This window comes from Chlorocebus sabaeus, chromosome 9 (assembly GCF_047675955.1).
Source record: "Chlorocebus sabaeus isolate Y175 chromosome 9, mChlSab1.0.hap1, whole genome shotgun sequence".
NCBI classification, from domain to species: domain Eukaryota; kingdom Metazoa; phylum Chordata; class Mammalia; order Primates; family Cercopithecidae; genus Chlorocebus; species Chlorocebus sabaeus.
In genome coordinates this window covers 3,214,906-3,232,194 of record NC_132912.1, presented here as the reverse complement: position 1 = coordinate 3,232,194, position 17,289 = coordinate 3,214,906, and the positions used below count along the sequence as shown (strand labels likewise).

General features: G+C 50.8%; 2 protein-coding genes across 2 annotated transcripts in view; one reads left to right on the top strand and one right to left on the bottom strand.

The window, feature by feature from the left end:
• PITRM1 (pitrilysin metallopeptidase 1) overlaps positions 1 to 3,829 on the top strand; it is a 35,284-nt gene extending 31,455 nt beyond the window's left edge. The window contains exons 24-27 of the mRNA XM_037983281.2: positions 756 to 881; positions 2,505 to 2,650; positions 3,234 to 3,336; positions 3,435 to 3,829. Coding sequence (XP_037839209.1) covers positions 756 to 881; positions 2,505 to 2,650; positions 3,234 to 3,336; positions 3,435 to 3,528 — 469 coding nt within the window. The 3' untranslated portion in view covers positions 3,529 to 3,829. The remainder of the gene's footprint in view (positions 1 to 755; positions 882 to 2,504; positions 2,651 to 3,233; positions 3,337 to 3,434) is intronic.
• A 923-nt stretch (positions 3,830 to 4,752) lies between these two features.
• Positions 4,753 to 17,289, bottom strand: part of PFKP (phosphofructokinase, platelet) — a 68,979-nt gene continuing 56,442 nt past the window's right edge. The window contains exons 17-22 of the mRNA XM_073018677.1: positions 11,503 to 11,667; positions 9,049 to 9,110; positions 8,172 to 8,283; positions 6,906 to 7,005; positions 5,720 to 5,822; positions 4,753 to 5,106 (exon numbers count right to left, since the gene is read on the bottom strand). Of these exons, the coding sequence (XP_072874778.1) occupies positions 4,977 to 5,106; positions 5,720 to 5,822; positions 6,906 to 7,005; positions 8,172 to 8,283; positions 9,049 to 9,110; positions 11,503 to 11,667 (672 nt within the window). The 3' untranslated portion in view covers positions 4,753 to 4,976. The remainder of the gene's footprint in view (positions 5,107 to 5,719; positions 5,823 to 6,905; positions 7,006 to 8,171; positions 8,284 to 9,048; positions 9,111 to 11,502; positions 11,668 to 17,289) is intronic.

Below are 17,289 nucleotides of genomic sequence, written 5' to 3'. Positions count from 1 at the left end.
AATCAGCCCCGTTCCTAGAAATGTGCTTTATCGGAGAGTGTGTGTTTTCTTAAGGGATTCCTATACTCAGAGTTTGACTTCAGTTTCCTTTTTTTTTTCCATATTCTGATGTGAGACATTTAAATGTTCATTTGCACATTTGCTTTTACAATAGAAATAACCTCTTTCTGCTTTACCAGATTCTAAAAAGGCCACATATGTATTGGAACAAGTTAAGCAGTGTGGTGCTGGAAGTGTTAGATTTCCTCCCCACCACCTCTCCTTTCGACCCTGTAATCCAAGCCAACTGCTTGAAAATTGTGCTTCCTTGTGCTTTTTAGTTTGTGTTAATTAAAAAGAAAATCTCATGCCTGTAAGCCCAGCACTTTGAAGGCAGGAGGATCACTTGAAGCCAGGTGTTTGAGACCAGCCTGGGCAACGAAGCTAGACCCTGCCTCTACAAAAACTGTAAAAATAGTCAGGCGTGGTGGCACGCATCTGTAGGCCCAGCTACTCAGGAGACTGGTGGGAGGATCCCTTGAGCCCAGGAGTTCAAGGCTGCAGTGAGCTGTGATTGCACTAATGCACTCCAGCCTGGGGACACAGTGAGACCCCATCTCTTAAAAAACAAGACCAAAAAATGGGACCATAATTTATACGGCATTATTTTAAAACTTGATTTTTTCATTTTCACTTAATCCCATAATTACTTCATTGTCTATGCTTTTTATCAGCCATGGTGTTTTTAACTTGCATTTTTTACTCGTTCATTTTAGTCTTAAAATCCTTGCACGTTTGATGACTGCTAAATTCTTGCATACGGAAATTCGAGAAAAAGGTGGCGCTTATGGTGGAGGTGCAAAACTCAGCCACAGTGGGGTTTTCACCCTTTACTCTTACAGGTGAGCTTTGCTCTAGTTCACACATTGGGACGCACACGGTGTTTCAGTCTTCTGCTCATGATTATCAGTGTCATTTTCTTCTACTGCAGTGAACTTTAGACAAAAGTTGTTCTGTGTGCTGCTTTTCACTTCTCGAGCACTTAGCCACACCCAGCAATGTCCTTTCTGGTGCAAGGATTGGGGCCAGCAGCGTAAACGGGAAGCATTCTGCCTTCAGTAAACCCTGGCTTAAGCCAGCATATTTTGGCAGAACACGGTAGAGTGCCTCCATCCATGGTTTTGCCTTCCACGGTTTATTACCCAGTCACCCTCGGTCTGAAAATATTAAATGGAAAGTTCCAGACATAAACACTTCCGAAGTTTTAAATTGTACACCATTCTTCTAAGCAGTGGGATGAAAGCTGACACTGTCTACGGTACCTGCCTGTTGGTCACTCAGTAGCCATCTAGGTCATCAGATACGCTGTGGGTATCCAAGAGCTTCTGTTCACAGAACCCTTGTTTTACTTAGCATAACTTTTATTACAGTATAATTGTTGTATTTTGTTAATATCTTGCTGCACCTAATCTGTAGACTTTTTCATAGGCATAGGAGAAATACACAGTATCCATAGTGGCTGTCTGAGGTTGCAACCCTGCTCTGGGGGGCCTGGGACACAGGCCCCAGGTGAGGGGCTGCGATACAGCCTGAAAACATTCTTAGCTCATTTCAGTTGGAGGTGCCTGATGTGGATGCAACTGTTAGCTTTCATAAACATAACACCGTTACTCTAAAACAATAAATTCTTAATTGTCTATAGCTTTGCTGCCCAAGAGAACATATAACACTTTTTAAGAAGGAGCTGGCCACCGGTGGTGGCAAGTGCCTGTGGTCCTAGCTACAGGAGGCTAAGGCGGGAGGATCCCTTGAGCCTAGGGAGGTTGAAGCTGCAGTGAGCAGATTGTGCCACCGCACGCCAGCCTGGGCGACAGAGTGAGAGCCTGGCTCGTGGATGCAGAGATAGATTAGGTAGGTAGGCAGGCACGTAGGTAGAGAAGGCGGTAGCCATTGCCACCCTGCTGAGTTCTCCCCCTTGCTGTGCTGGAAGCCACTTTTCTGGACAAGGATGGGGAAGCAGCTCACAGCCCCTCTGCAGCTCTGAGTCAGGGTGAAGGGAGGGCTGGGCTCTTTCCATTTACACAAAAGGAAGTCTGGATCGGCCCCCTCAGGCTGATTCCTGTACTGCCCTGGGTGTGTCCTTAAGGGAGATTAAAGGAAAACCTTTGTTTGCTTGATTTTTCCATGTGAGGCTTCTGTAATTTCCTTGTAATCTTGACCTGCCCCCACCCTCCACATCTTTCCTTTCCTGATGAGGTCACAGAGAGGTGGATTTAAATCATCTGGGGAGGACTTTATGCAGACAGACCCTGTCTAAGAGGGAGAATGTGTTGAAAGTCTTATGTGATGGGATTTAAATTTCCACTGAGAGTAATTGAGCAATTTGTCAGTGGGCTGTTTGGACTAGATCAGATGTAAAATAGAGCTGTTAACCCATAGAAGATGGTGAACTGTTAAGTCACAGGTTTGTCATAAACTTGTCCGTTGGTAAAATGCTTGCCTGTTTATTTCTCTGGGTTTCCTAGGGACCCAAATACGATAGAGACGCTCCAATCTTTTGGGAAGGCTGTTGACTGGGCAAAGTCTGGAAAATTCACACAGCAAGACATCGACGAAGCCAAACTTTCTGTCTTCTCAACCGTAGATGCTCCTGTTGCTCCTTCAGACAAAGGTATTGTGAGTGTAACAGTGAGAATCTCAGTCCACAGCCTCACAGATGATGTTGCTGTTTTCCGAGTTCCCCTCATGCACAGGCAGGAGCACCAGCTTCTGGCTCCTCCGTCCTTGCCTGTGATACGATTTCCACGTCTGACCCCCTAAACATTGGCCTTGGAAACACGCTTCCCGACATCTGGGCGAGAAGAGTGCGTCCTGTCATTTCAGTTTTACTGACCTGAGGCCCAGTGGGGCCAACCCACGGCAGTGACTGGGCTCATTAGGGTGGAAGGATGACGTGGGCACGGCCCAGGCCTGGCCACATTACTCTGTAGAGCCACTTTTGCTCACAGCATTATCAGCCTCACGCGGCCCTGACTGCGTCCACGCTGCAGAAGCAGGCCTTGGTAAGAGTCGGCGTGGCTCGTGGGAGCTGGAGGTCAGGGTGCGATCTCTGGGCTGTTAGACATGTCCCTGTGGTTGAAACACGTACGTGAAGTAACAGTGAGATGCACCTGTCCCCTCCGGGACACGAGTGCACAGCCCACTGTGCGAACTCCTGGGCGGCAGCCCCACCGTGCCTGTGGTTTGTCTTCTAGGAATGGACCACTTCTTGTACGGCCTCTCGGATGAGATGAAGCAGGCCCACAGGGAGCAGCTCTTCGCCGTCAGCCACGACAAGCTCCTGGCCGTGAGCGATAGGTGAGCGGGGAGTGGGGGAGACAGCGTCCGGGATTGGAGACCTTAACGGCACTGAAGTAGAAGCCAGTCCTCACTGACCTCGCCTGCCTTCCTCTCAGGTACCTCGGCACTGGGAAGAGCACGCATGGCCTGGCCATACTCGGACCCGAGAACCCCAAAATCGCCAAGGACCCATCCTGGATCATCAGATGAGCGGCCCTGGCGCCCCCGACTGTGCAGGAGCCCCTGAGACAATAGGCCTCTAGAGCTGAATATGAAAAGTCAGAAATGCTACTGCTTTTCCAAGAATATTATGTCATTCTTAAGGTGTTGCCACTGACTGGCAAGTCAATCTTAAGAGCGACCAGGAAGACGTTCATTGAAATAGTCATGCATGAAATGCCAAAGATGCACCACATAGAATTTTCACTTGCTACTGACAGAAAGGCTTGTTTTACCTCAATTCTAGAATATTTATTTAAGAATCTAAAAATAAAGGGCAACTCTGACTTAACCTCTGCTTGAGTCATTATTTTAAGTAGCATTTAGGGCCTTGACTAAAAAACAGAAGTGAAATGAAAAGGTACACAAAGGTGTCCCACGCCTGCCTGTGCCGATTCATGAAACTCAATCACACCGAGGCCCTGTGGGAGCGTCCTCCTAACAGATGGAAGTTCAACGGGGCGGCCGGATGGAAGCAGTCCTGAGAAGCAGGTGGGCTGGGGTGAGTAAGCGCTCGCTTCGTCTTTACAGAGCCAGAAAGGAGAGCCTCCACGCCAGCTCTTCTTGGCCGTTGGACTCTGATTTCCCAAACAGCTTGTTTTTGGCGTCTCCTCTCCCTCTACACAGCTCTCCGCCCCCATTTCTGAGGCACAGCTGTGGTCTCCTGCAGACTAGAGCTAGGAGGCAGAAACGCTGTCCCTACAAGAGGGGGGCCCACGAGGGTGGCAGGGCTGTCACCCCAGCACCCATATCTACTCTGGCAAGAGTCATCCGAGAGTTCCAACCTAGGTCCCAGCGAGGACCGTGGCTTGGACTGGACGAGAAACTGGCTATCACATTTTTCAAACCCCCACCTTGGTGGTTTTAACATGCAGCTAGGATTGCAATCAAGAGGCCGAGTAGGTAAGATTCATGTGTTCTCTTTTACTTTCTAAGGAGAGCAAGAGCCTGGGGGTCGAGGCCCAGGGTCCTGGCCTGCTGCTGTGGATGGAAACTGACACATGGCAAATATGTAATGGTAAGTAAACATGGCGTTCCCCTTGGCCTGTGTAAACTACTGGCTTTGTTCTCCTTTTATGATTTGTGCATAGTTCAGTGATCTCTATAAAAAATATTTTTATAATCTTTGCCCACAGAACTGCTGAGAAAACCTTTAGTAGCCACCCACAGATTGAGGTTATAATCTCCTACTTAAAAAACTAAAACGGAAGACTGTTGGAGTTGTAGGCAAACGTTTAATACGCACATCTGAAAGCATGAGACACAGTCCAGACAGCACGCACTGGAGCTGGTGGGGCACACGGGCGGTGACAGGTGCTTGCTTGTTAGGTATTAATGTCAATAATACTTTCATAAAGTGCTGATAAATAACTTAAGTGTTACAAAAACAGATGGTCCACGGTGAGTCCAGGTTGCAGGCACATGCAGGCAGGACTGGGTCAGACGCTCCAGGGCTGCACGTGCTCTAGCTGGCCTGAGTCCGACACGTCATAGCTGGCCTTGTACTTGGCCAGGATCTTCATGAGGGGCCGCAGCTTGAGCCACCACTGTTCTTTGGGAATCCTGTGCCTGTGGAGGGAAGGGGGGACAGCAGTGAGGCTGGGAGATGCCACGGCCAGCACAGTGAGCGGCCTTGCCAGAAACACGGGGTTTGTAGGGCCGGCTGAATCTTAATTTCAGGGTCAAATGAAACCATTGTTTTTATATTTTTAAAACTTCTTCCCAAAGACCTAGTGGTGGTTTTTTGTTGTTGTTGTTTTGAGACAGAGTCTCGCTCTGTCCCAGGCTGGAGAGCAGTGGTGCAATCTCAGCTCACTGCAACCTCTGCCTCCCGGGTTCAAGCGATTTCTCCTGCCTCAGCCTCCTGAGTAGCTGGGACTACAGGTGTACACCACCACGCCCAGCTAATTTTTGTATTTTTAGTAGAGACGGGGTTTCACCATGTGGGCCAGGCTGGTCTCCATCTCTTGATCTTGTGATCCACCCACCTAGGCCTCCCAAAGTGCTGGGATTATAGGCATGAGCCACCAGCCTGGCCAAGACCTAGTATTTTTTCACTGAGCTTCAGAAAAGCTAGTTCCTCAAACCACTGAATGAGTTGTCGAAAGCAACAGCAATGGCCATTCCCCTGTCCTGTACTCACATTGGCTGGGTTTGCTAAGGCAATAAGACCCCAACTTACTCAAAATCCGTTTGCTGCTTCAGCTCTGCCACAGGTTGAAAAATAACGTTTCTTTTGCTTATTCCCAGCACACAAACAGAATCATCGGTGGTAAATTTTTTTCCTATAAAAGGTTTAAAAAAAGATTAACACCCTGTCACATGGGTGGCGGGAGAGCAGAATCACAGGGCGAGATGAGAAGTGAGATTCCTGGCAACCATGCTGAACCTGGCCTGGAACCCCGGGGGAGGCCGAGAACAGCTGCACAGTATGGCCAGCACCTGGCCTGGGCTTGCACAGCTCTGCTCTTGTGGGATCGTCCTGATGGCTTCCTGGAAAGCAGCTTTTGTTTTTTCTCTCAGTGGAGAGAATTTTTCACTAAATAGTAGAATAGGGAAATTAGCTTAAATTACGACAAAACACTAATAAGAAATTGATGCTCACGAATATACACACTGAGAGGCGAGAAGCAGCCATAGCTAAATTAGCAAAAGAAAATCGATGTAGAACGAATCAGTCAGTTCTTCAAAAAGACAAACCAATTGAAATTGAAACGATTCACATCAATGCTTTTGTAGACTGTCATTCTTCTAAGTCGGACGTTGGCAGTGATAATGGTTTGCCCTAATAAAACCACACGTCTGGTATGACGGAGGAAAGCTGAGGGGGTGGGGGTGAGAAAGATGCTGGTACAAACAGCCACATGAGTGGGGACCAGCCACGTTGGAACCATTAACAAGAGTATTATACAAAATGTCATGTTTTTTAAAACTTTTCAGTTTATCTAAAGATTTGTTAGAATATGTAACTTACAAAACTGATTTAAGGAAAAACATGCATAGTTCTATAAACATGAACAATTCATTCAGCAGCCAAATCTTCCTTAAAACTGGAAGTTCTGATGGATGGAGTCCCAAGGAGGTTGTCCTACCAAACATCCAAAAAATAGAAGGCCCCACTTAAACTGTGAGGGGAACTGCAGGTTGAATCTAGCAGTGATAAAAGAGAACATGTCACCCATGCCCAAGCTGACCTTATCCCAGGAATCCAAGGTTGGTTAAATAGCAATGCTCAGGGACCAGCAGGAGTTAGAACATCACACGCAGCTCAGTACTGGACTGAAGAAGGAACCAGCATACCCTACTTTTCCTTGATGGGACAGCATTTTCACCAAGGCAGATGGCGCCTCCCTCCCCGGACCCCTTACCTCTGCCCCGGGCCTCCTTGAGTTTCGCTGTGATCCACTCCATAGCTCTCGCAGAGATTTTGGTTCCAAAGTTTCTATCAAATGGAGAGGGTGCCCCACCCTGTTGGTGGTTAGAGTCATAGGAAATATCAGTTATACAGTAACACTTTGCTGTTAAATAGAAATGACAATTTCTATTTCACAGAATTCATGTTTTTATTTCTAGGTCTTTATGGATAGCTGGAACAGAACAAGATCTGTGATTCCTGTAGCCTGAACTCAGCCTGTTAAGCAAAAGTAGCAAGTGTTCCCCCTGCCCAGTAAGAGGAGGATTTTAATAAATGGAAGGAGTCAACTAACCGCCAATATTTTAAAATCTTCAATCAGGATTTCATAAACTCATCTGGGGTGGGGATGGGTCGCAGCTTTAAGAATCTGGTAACCGTTGTGGATTCTTTAACAAAATCACACATACGCCTCCTATTTCATCATCATTTCAGGGGATTCATGAGCCCTCTGGAATAAATTCACGGGCTCTGGTTTAAAAGTACAAAGAATAGAAGGTGGTGGTGAGGAAGGAGTGTGTGCGAGTTAGGAGGCCTGGACTGCTGTGTCCCAGGCTCAGCTCATTCCAGGTCATTCTGATTTGGGGTGAGTGTATATTACATGTCTGATAATCCATTTTAAATCTTAGGAAGCTCCAGTTTTTAACCTGATGAAGTGTTTAATTTGAATAAGCATTTCCAAGTAATGGGGGTGTCACTGTTTTCATGAAAGCTGACAGCTCCCTTAAAATCCCCATTACTCAAACCTCACCAACAGAAGAATCCTAAATCTGGTGATGTTTGGCATGACTTAAAAGTTTAGATGTTTTGGCTGGGCACAGTGGGGATCACGCCTGTAATCCCACCACTTTGGGAGGCTGAGGTGGGCGAATCACCTGAGGTCAGGAGTTTGAGACCAGCCTGGCCAATGTGGTGAAACCCCATCTCTACTGAAAATACAAAAATTAGTTGGGCGTGGGGCGCCTGTACTCCCATCTACTCGGAAGGCTGAGGCAGGAGAATCTCTCGAACCTTGGAAGGTGGAGGTTGCAGTGAGCCAAGATGGCGCCACTGCACTTCAGCCTGGGCAACAGAGCAAGACTGTCTCAAAAAAAAAAAGATGTTTTTTATCATCTTGGAATTTACTTATACATTTTTCCCTAAAATGGCTAAAACAAGACATTAATCTTTAAAAATCACGCGACAGTGGCCTTGCGGGCCCCTCAAGCGGTCTGGGGCCTACCTGCTGCATGTGGCCCAGCACGTTCTTCCTGCAGTCAAACACGCCTTTGCCCTCTTCCGAATAGAGCTGGTAAATGAAGTCGGTGGTGTAGTTTTCACTGCAGCTCTCATTTCTGAAACAAGCAGGAAGGAGCCCCTTTGTTTAGTGTGCAGTGGGCACGTGGCTCCCTGCTTGGGGAGACGCCCCTGGGAGGCTGGCCTCCCGCGTCCCCTGACCTACGGTGATTCTGCATCAACGCCAGTCCCTGCAGTTCACGGTTTGGCTTTGCAGTTTCAGCTACCCATGGTCAAGTGGTCAACTGAGGGCCACAAATATTAAATGGAAAATTCCAGAAATAAATATGTAAGTTTTAAATTGCACACCATTCTGTGTGATGAAATCTCGTGCTGTGTTGCTCTGTCCCACCCAGAACGCGAATCATCCCTGTGCCCTGAGTCTCCATGCTGTCTGTGCCTCCTGCCCCTGAGTCACTCAGTAGCCGCCTTGGTTATCAGATGGTTATCAGTACCCACCCCCTCACGTATACAGGGGGCGGGTACTATCCCCAGGTTCAGGCACCCACTGGAGACTTGGGACACATTCCCTGAGGCTAAGAGGGATGACTGTATTTCCTTCTTTGTTCATAAACATCAGGTGCTAATTAGAGAAATGATTGCGAGATATCTAAAAGAGTAAGACTATAAAGCAAAAATTTTAGTTGTCTAAATGCGGGCAAGTCTTTAGGGCAACGCACCACAACTCTCTTCTGCATCTGCTCAGCGTGTAGTGCACTCCAGCGGCAAAGAAATGACCACTCATCCAGCCCAAAGTCACAGAGCAGAATCTAAGAACCGTGGTGTGACGGTGACCATAAGATCAGCCCTGGTCTCTCACTCACCTGAGCACAAGGCCCCTCTGGATGGTGGTCTTCATTTTCTCCGTCAGGTGCTCCACATTGGACTGGAAAAGAGCATTTTGTTAATCAGACAATAAACTTCTGCTAAGCACCTACTGTGTGCCAGGCCCTGCAGGGTGGGAAGTGCCAACCACGTGTGGCGGTGAGTGTGGCCAAGGAGGCTGCAAGCTCTCACAGCTTGGGTCTCAGGGAGCCTCCCCCAGGCGACGAGAGCACATCTGCAGCGATGAATGTCGAGCGCAGGGCACGGTGAGCAGCCCTCACGGGGGCCACTAGAAACGCCTTCCGGAATCAACAGGGTCCCTCTGAAGACGATAATTCCGTGACTGGCCTAGTGCTCATTCATGGCTCTATTGCTCCTTATTTATTTTCATGACAATGTTCTCTCAGTGCTCTCAGAGGAAAAGAGCGACCTGTGGCCTTTCTATGGAGTCTCCTATGAACGGCCTGATGAACAGTGTCTGACCAAAGAATTTTGTAGACTCTCATCCACACACACATTTCTTAAGGAACAGATTGTCTTAGAAAAGAGTAACAACATCCTATATCAGATCATCTTGGGAGGATAACAAGAGGGAGGTAATTCTCCAATGACTCATCCTAAGAAAATGGAGATTTTTACATCTAATCAATCTGTCACTGGGCATGGTGGCAGAATTTCACAAAGTAGGAACCTGGGCGCAGTGGCTCACGCCTGTAATCCCAGCACTTTAGGAGGCCAAGGCGGGTAGATTGCCTGAAGTCAGGAGTTTGAGACCAGCCTGGCTAACATGGTGAAACCCCGTCTCTACTAAAAATACAAAAAGTAGCTGGGCGTGGTGGCGGGTGCTGTAGTCCCACCTACTTGGGAGGCTGAGGCAGGAGAATCACTTGAACCCAGGAGGCTGAAGTTGCAGTGAGCTGAGATTGTGCCACTGCACTCCAGCCTGGGTGACAGAGCGAGACTCCATCTCAACAACAACAGCAAATCATAATTTCTCTTCTTAAGCCCTTGCCATGTTGAGTGCTGGTGAGGCAGGATCTTTGGACAGATTTCTGAAATACGGTCATGAGTCACATAACGGGGATATGTTCTGGAGAAATGCATTGCTAGGTGACTTGAGCCTTGTGCAAACATCCTACAGTGAACTCTCACAAACCCAGGAGGCAGGGCCTGCCGCATATCTGTTGTTCCTGACTACAAACCTAAATGTCTGGGACTGCTGAATACTGCAGGCAATTGTGTATCTAAACATGTCTAGATGTAGAAAAGCACAGTAAAAAATATATTTTATGTATATATATTTTTAAATATATATAATCTTTTTATAAAAGATAAAAAACAGTACCCCTGTTTGGGGCAGCTCCATTATCATCTTAAGGGACCCACTGCTGACAGAAACATTGCGATGCAGTGAATGACTCCACAAATATTTAACTTGACACAGTGAAGAAATTCGTGATTCACATGTCATGTAATTAGCGACAACACCAAGGCCCTTTTTACTTGATCTATTTGGCTCAGAAACAAGTAACATCCTAACTTTTTAAAAGACAATGGTGCCAGGCACGGTGGCTCACACCTGTAATCCCAACACTTTGGGAGGCCGAGGTGGACAGATCACGAGGTCAGGAGTTCAAGACCAGCCTGACCAACATGGAAGCCCCATCTCTACTAAAAATACAAAAATTAGTTGGGCATGGTGGCGGCGCCTGTAATCCCAACTACTCGGGAGGCTGAGGCAGGAGAATGGCTTGAACCTGGGCGTCGGAGGTTGCAGTGAGCCGAGATCGTGCCACTGCACTCCAGGCTGGGTGACAGAGCCATATATAACATATATTTATTTATATAACTAAATAAAGACAATTGTTCAAGTTGCATTTTATCTGCCAAGGCCTCTCATCCTGCATGGAGTTTAGCAACTTTGAACACTGCAGGGTCCAGGCCTGGATTCTGCTATGCCGTCAAAGCAGGGGCAGACCCTGGGGTCGGCGACACCATTCCCTAAAAGAGTCACAGATGCCAAGAAACCACGGCTGTGTCTGTGTCTGTGTCAGTTCAGAGGCGGACGCAGCATCAGAGGCCTCAAGATTTAAAAGAAGCTGCAGCAAGCTTCAGAGCCAGTCGTAGACGTGGGTGGTGACTGTCAGCGGAGGCACTCAAATCGTTTGTGACGGAAGTGAGAAAACATTAACTACACAACAGACTACATCAAAAAAACAAGCTTGTGTTTCGCACAAGAGACTAGAAGGTGTCCTCAACCAGGCATGTCCGCCATCACCTGACACTCAGGAGAGGCACCTGGGCGATGCGAAGGGCATCAAGCGTGGCGTGTTCTGTAGTACCTGTCTCCATGTCCCCTTGAAAAGCAAACCACCCTAGACACGATGATTCACTCCGCAGCACCGAGTGGATCCAAAGGGGACGGTCCCCCGAGGCCAGCCCCCGTCACATACCTGCAGATCCCTGATATCGAAGGGCTCTTCGAAAATGTATGCGGCATCGGCTCCGGCTGCGAGCCCCCCCATGTTGGCCAGGTAGCCACAGTAGCCGCCCATGGTCTCGATGATGAACACGCGCCGCTTGGTTCCGCTGGCGGACTGCTTGATGCGGTCGCAGGTCTGGTCACAGAGAAGAGATCAGTCACTCCAGCCCAGGGCCAGGGTGTGCCATCCCAGAGCTCCCCGATGAGTGAGTGCAGCAAGGCCCCCCACCGCGCCTGAGCATGCGGTCCCAGCATCGCAGAGGCGAAGGGTGTGCAGCAGCCGGGATGTGCCCTCGGAGTGGGTGTGAACATGCCCCCCCACCCCACCGCGGCAGCCACCTGGAGGTGACCTCAGTGACCTGTGGTGGGGACCTGGCCATCTGCCGCTCCCTTCTCCCAGGCCCCATAGGAGGAGACTGAAAAGATGACCCCACAAGCCGGCTCACTCCACGCTGCTCTCTGACTGTCCCTGCTGAAGCAGCTTTCATCAGACATGGTCACCGTTAAGTGTCAGCTGAGAAGTTAGGGGGCTGTCACCTGCCAGCTTAGTCCATGGGAACAGCTGTGCTATTTTATTTTTTTCTGTTAAAGCTCCCTGTGATTTTAGAGCTGTGGCCATCTTCCATCCATCGGTGAATGTTACGTTTATAGAAACTCTACTCAAAGGCAGACGGTGGTTCTCAGACCCAGGCGCCTGGGGAGTCGTTCGGATGCATAGGCATCAGGTCCCCAAGTGAAATGTCTGCCATCCGCCCTCCACGAGGACCCAAGCTCAGTGGGGAGAAAAGCAGCAGAGAAATGCATCGGCCACCTTCCCACCCACACACGAGTCCGGGCTGCAGCGCCCTCTCCTGGGACTCTGCAAAACCTCTGCCTGGGCCTCAGCTCCCATCCCGGCACCCTCCAATCTGTTCACACAGACTGGAGACCATCTATAAAAAACATATAGATCCAATTCTTGGTTCATTCAAAACCCTTTGCTCACTTCAAGTACACGTCAAGCCTTTCTCGGGAATCCCTGGCCCCGCCTGCTTCTGATACCAGGTCCCGCTCTAGATCCAGCAACCTCAGGTCCTCCTGGGGCCTCTGGATATGCTGGCTGCTGTGTGCATTCAGGTACAGTGGTGGGCGGGAGAGCAGCCCCCAAAGGAATCCCGGTCCTAATGCCTGGAACCTGAGAACGTTCCCTCATGCGGTGATAAAGGAATCCTGAGGACTACCCAGGTGCGCCCTAAGTGCCACCACTTGCATCAGCAGATGAGGGGTGTAGAGGCCCTGGAGCAGGATGCTGCACACCCACATGGGAGGCGGCGGCGCCAGGGAACAAGGCGGGCAAGGCCCGCAGCTCTGGGCACCTGAATGGGCCACGAGGGACTCTCCTGGAGCAAACACTGGCCTCAGTCCATGGCTCCTGTCCTCCAGAACTGTGTGACAGTGAGTATTATTTTCCAGCCCCAGGTGTGTGGTCAGGGTCACAGCAGCCACGGGACACACACAGGCACCTTCCTCAGCTCTGACCCAGAGGGAAATGCCATTTCCTCAGGAAAACGCCGCCTGGTTTCTAGGACTACAAAGTTCCGTCTGTCGGGGGCTCTCGGGGCACCCCATGTCCTCTCTTCATAGAAATCACCTCGATGTCTCTCCCTGCAGTTACCTCGTGGTTATGTGACTTGCAGTCTTCACTAGGCTACAAACTCCATGAGGACAGGAACTGTGGGCTGGGCTCACACCACTGCACCATCAGCAGGACCCCGCCGAGCCCAAACAGCAGGCGCTCAAGAAATGCTTGTCTCTGAATGACATAAGCACAGTATTCCCCAGCCAGCCAGCCATCCGTCCGTCTGTCCGTCCGTCCTGGTCAAGGGCTGATCCTGCAGGATTCCCTAACCAGCCTCCACATGGGACTCAGCCAAGAGTAAAAGCATGAAGTGGGGGTGTGGACTTGAGACTGGGAGCCACATGAGAGTCTGTGCACCAAAGTTTAACACCCACTGGGAAATTTTCACTTGAGTACTTCGGATGAAATTTAAAAGTGCACTTTGATGAATAAACACAGGCTTGATTAAACCATTCCAACCTATACTTCGTTTCTTTGGCAGATTCTTTTCCTCCCAAAATAATTGGTTGATGTATTCAAAACTGAACACGGGCTCTAGTTAGCGGGCCACTTTGCATTGTGTAGAAGCCGAGGTGGGGAGAGAAACAGGCAATGGGAAGAATTCCCATCTTTGGGCTTAGGAAGGACAGAGGACAGAAGCCCGTCAAGGGTCCAAAGAGCCCACAACTGCCTTCTTGAAGGGCCAGTGCAGAATTCTGAGGGTGTCACTGTTCCACCTGTACTGGGTTCTCTCTCTAATTGTGATCTAAGACTTAGGATGTCATAAGGCTTTAAGACTTGCCCTTTGTCTTAGAGAATCCCAGGCATGGGAAGGAAAATGTGGGTGGGGCATCAGGACCCCCAGAGGCACAAAGCCTCATGGGTTGTTTTTCCAACTGAATCTCCCCCGCAGCCCACCCTGAGGTGGGGAATTACTGTCACTCATTTAAAGAATGACATCAACCGCTTAAAGGCAAAAGAATTCTGCAGGCAAGCAGCTCTCCCAAGAGGCTGATTTGTGCCCGAGCGTGTCTGAGTTCTGCTCCCGCCAGGCTGTCGCTGTGGGTGCGTGGAACAGCGCAGCCCTGACATCTGAGCCACGCCCCCGACCGTGTGCTCCTCTGAGTGTAAACGCAGTGACAGCTGGGATGGAAGAGTCCACCTTTGCTGGAGCTTAGATACAGCTTTCCTGAACTCTCTCATTACCTAGATGGTGTCTTAAGCCTGTATTAGCTTCTAAAAATAGCAAGTCCCTCCGGCCGTGCCTCAGGCAATTAGTCAAAGTAGCACTGACAAGAAGGTGGCCAATCCCAAGCGTGGCCCTGCCTGCCTGCAGTGTTTCACGGAGGCGCCTCCCTGGCTTCCGAGTGGACAGAAGGATGGCAGAGGGCTGAGTCCCAGGCCCGGCACATGGACAGCAGCTGTGAGTGGCACTCGTCAGGCAGAGCCTGTGACCTCAGCCATTCTTCCCACACAATGGGATGTGCCCGGCAGACACAACCCCCTGCAAGGGCACACACACGATCCTGCTAGGAAATTCCCCAAGGAGTCCCATGGGAGCGAGAGCCCCAGGTTACAGTTCAAACATCACCAGCACTTTGCTTCATGGGTGTGGTGGTAAGAAACATAAATTGGTGGTGAAAGATAAGACGGCGTTTGCTACAGCGTTAAGGTAGAAAAAAGCCACTGACTTCTCTGTGAGAACCACCTTGCTCTGTGAATCTGCATGGAGGCCAGTTTTCCCATGACTGGTATCCCTCACGGCAGCCGAACCTCTGCTGAAGTTGGTGGCCAGACGGGGCAGGGGGTGGGGGTCCCGTCCCTGCTACAGCAAGAGACCTGCAGCAAAGCACAGCCGCTGGCCGGGGTAGTGCTGCGCCACGTGCGGGGTGCGAGGGTGGAAGCACGCGTGGACATCTACCAGGTGCTAAAGGAGAGCGAAGCCAGCGATGGCCGGACCCTAATGGCATTCACTGAACAGGGGTTAAGTGCGGGGCCCAAGGAAGTCCTGGGAACGAGCCGTTGCCAGCCTCTGCAAGGCCAGTAGAGCACCAGGGAACACGACAGGGAGAAGCCCAGGAGAGAGATGGCCCTCAGCTCGAGTGGGAGGCACAGGAGGCTGCAGCTGACCTCACGGCCCCTCCGCTCCCTTCCCTGCACTGGAAGTCAGTTCTGAAGGAAGAACCCAGAACAGAACTGCTGTTTTCCGAGGTTCTGTGCCAAGCTGAACTAAGGAGTCTCCAACAGGGCTGGGAGTTTTCACTGCAAACTCGAGCTGGTTTGGACGTGAACATCTAACGTAAAGGCCCAGCGGCTGCTCTCCAGGAGGCACCACGCAGCCAAGCCACTGACGTGACCCCACATGCCAAGGTGGCCACTGTGCCATCTGCAGCTGAGTGAGGACCCTCTCTGCAGCAAAGGCCTGTGGAACTCCCACAGGTCCTCATGTCCAGCTCATGACCACAGAGGTGGGTCAGCTTATCAGGGACCGGAGGGGCCACCATGCGGGTGTCAGCACCACGCCCATGACCGGCAGAATCCACTCCTCCCAAAGCACATGTTGGTGAAGCTGCCTGCCCAGGAGGGCATGATTTCGGTTCTCTAAAGAACCTCTCGTCTCACCAGGAAGGCTGTGGTTCCAGGCAGCGGCCCCCAGTGGGCACGCCTCTGTCCCAGAGCTCGTATGTACCAGGCACTCAAACCCCTTCCTGCAGGCTCCCACAGCTGACCCTGCAGCCTCGCTACTCAACACAGGCGGGAGAGGCAGGCTCCAGAGAAATGGTGCTCACCACTCCCCTAGTCTAGGTGGCATAGAAACACGACCCCAAGGACTGGCTATATCATCTCACTTTTAATCAATAAACACAGGTTCTCCCTAAGGCAGAGAAGCTAAAAAGTTTACCCTGTTCTGGCCAGTGTGACCGACATAAAGCCAAGCTAGCAAAGGGTAGGGGGGAAAGAGTAATAATAAATCTGGCTCATTCTTAGCACAGAAGAAACAAATTGCTAAAATAAATGAAAGAAAGCAATGGGAGGAAATGGGGTTCTCTTACCTGGACAATAACATTCAGGCTAGTGTCGGCGCCCAGGCTTATTTCTGTGCCCGGGACATTGTTGCTAATCGTGGCCGGCACCACACACAGGGGGATGCAAAGCTCCTGGTGGTGGCCTCGCGCCTCGGCCATGTCGCACGCGCTCTTGTAAGCCTGAAGCAGCAGGGCCAAGCAGTTAGCGGGGGTGCTGGGTGCTCACCTGCCAGCCCCAGGGCCTGCGCTGAGGTCCAGGAAGGGACAGGAGGGGCCTGAGTCACCAGGGGAAGCCCGTTCATGCAGGTCAAGGGGCCCAGGGGTGCTCTGGTGGCCGTGCGGGAACAGGACAGGCCTCAGCGACACAGGGGGCTGCCTGGGCACAGCCCAGGGCCTCGTGAAAGGGGAGGCCTGCAGGCAGCACAGCAGGGTGGGTGTGAGGCCAGCAGCAGAGCAGGTTACAGGCAGAGACGAGTTAGTCACGAGCGGGACAGCTCAGCTCTCGGCATCTCATCGTGGGTAAGGGAGGCCAGGGCGGTCAGGACGTTTAAAGGCAAAGCCAGTCCTGTAGCTTTCTGCAGGCAGGCCACGATCAGTGGGATGGGCCCACAGCTGTAAGGACCACACCAAGTGACCGCCTTCATCGTGCAGAGGCGGCCTCCACGCGCAGGCAGGGAAGGAGGCAGGCAGCTGGATTACCGGTGGGCCACACTCAGCCCCACGCCACACCTCTCCTCTCCGGTGGGAGGCTGCCATTTCTGCCCTTGGGAAGCCACACACGCGAGCAAGAACCTGAGTTGCTGCTCTGGGGTTCCACTGGGAAATGGGCTCTGGTGTCAGAAAGGGGAGCGGTTCTGGAGCCCGTGTGCACCGGGGTTTTTCAGACTCTACCTCAGAGTGTTAACCAAGGTAACAGCAGGACAGGTCCACACGCTCACTGTTCCCACCTCCAAGCGGCCCCACACAGCAAGGTGTTTTTGTCATCCACTTGGTGGCAAAACCAACTATTTATGGACTTGGATATGTCCCTCTTACTGTGAATATCCCCACATCTGCTGCAGAAATGCTACTGTTGGGACACAGCGTGGGGCCCACATCTCCCCGGGAGAGTTGGTCAGTGAGCGACCCAGGCTCT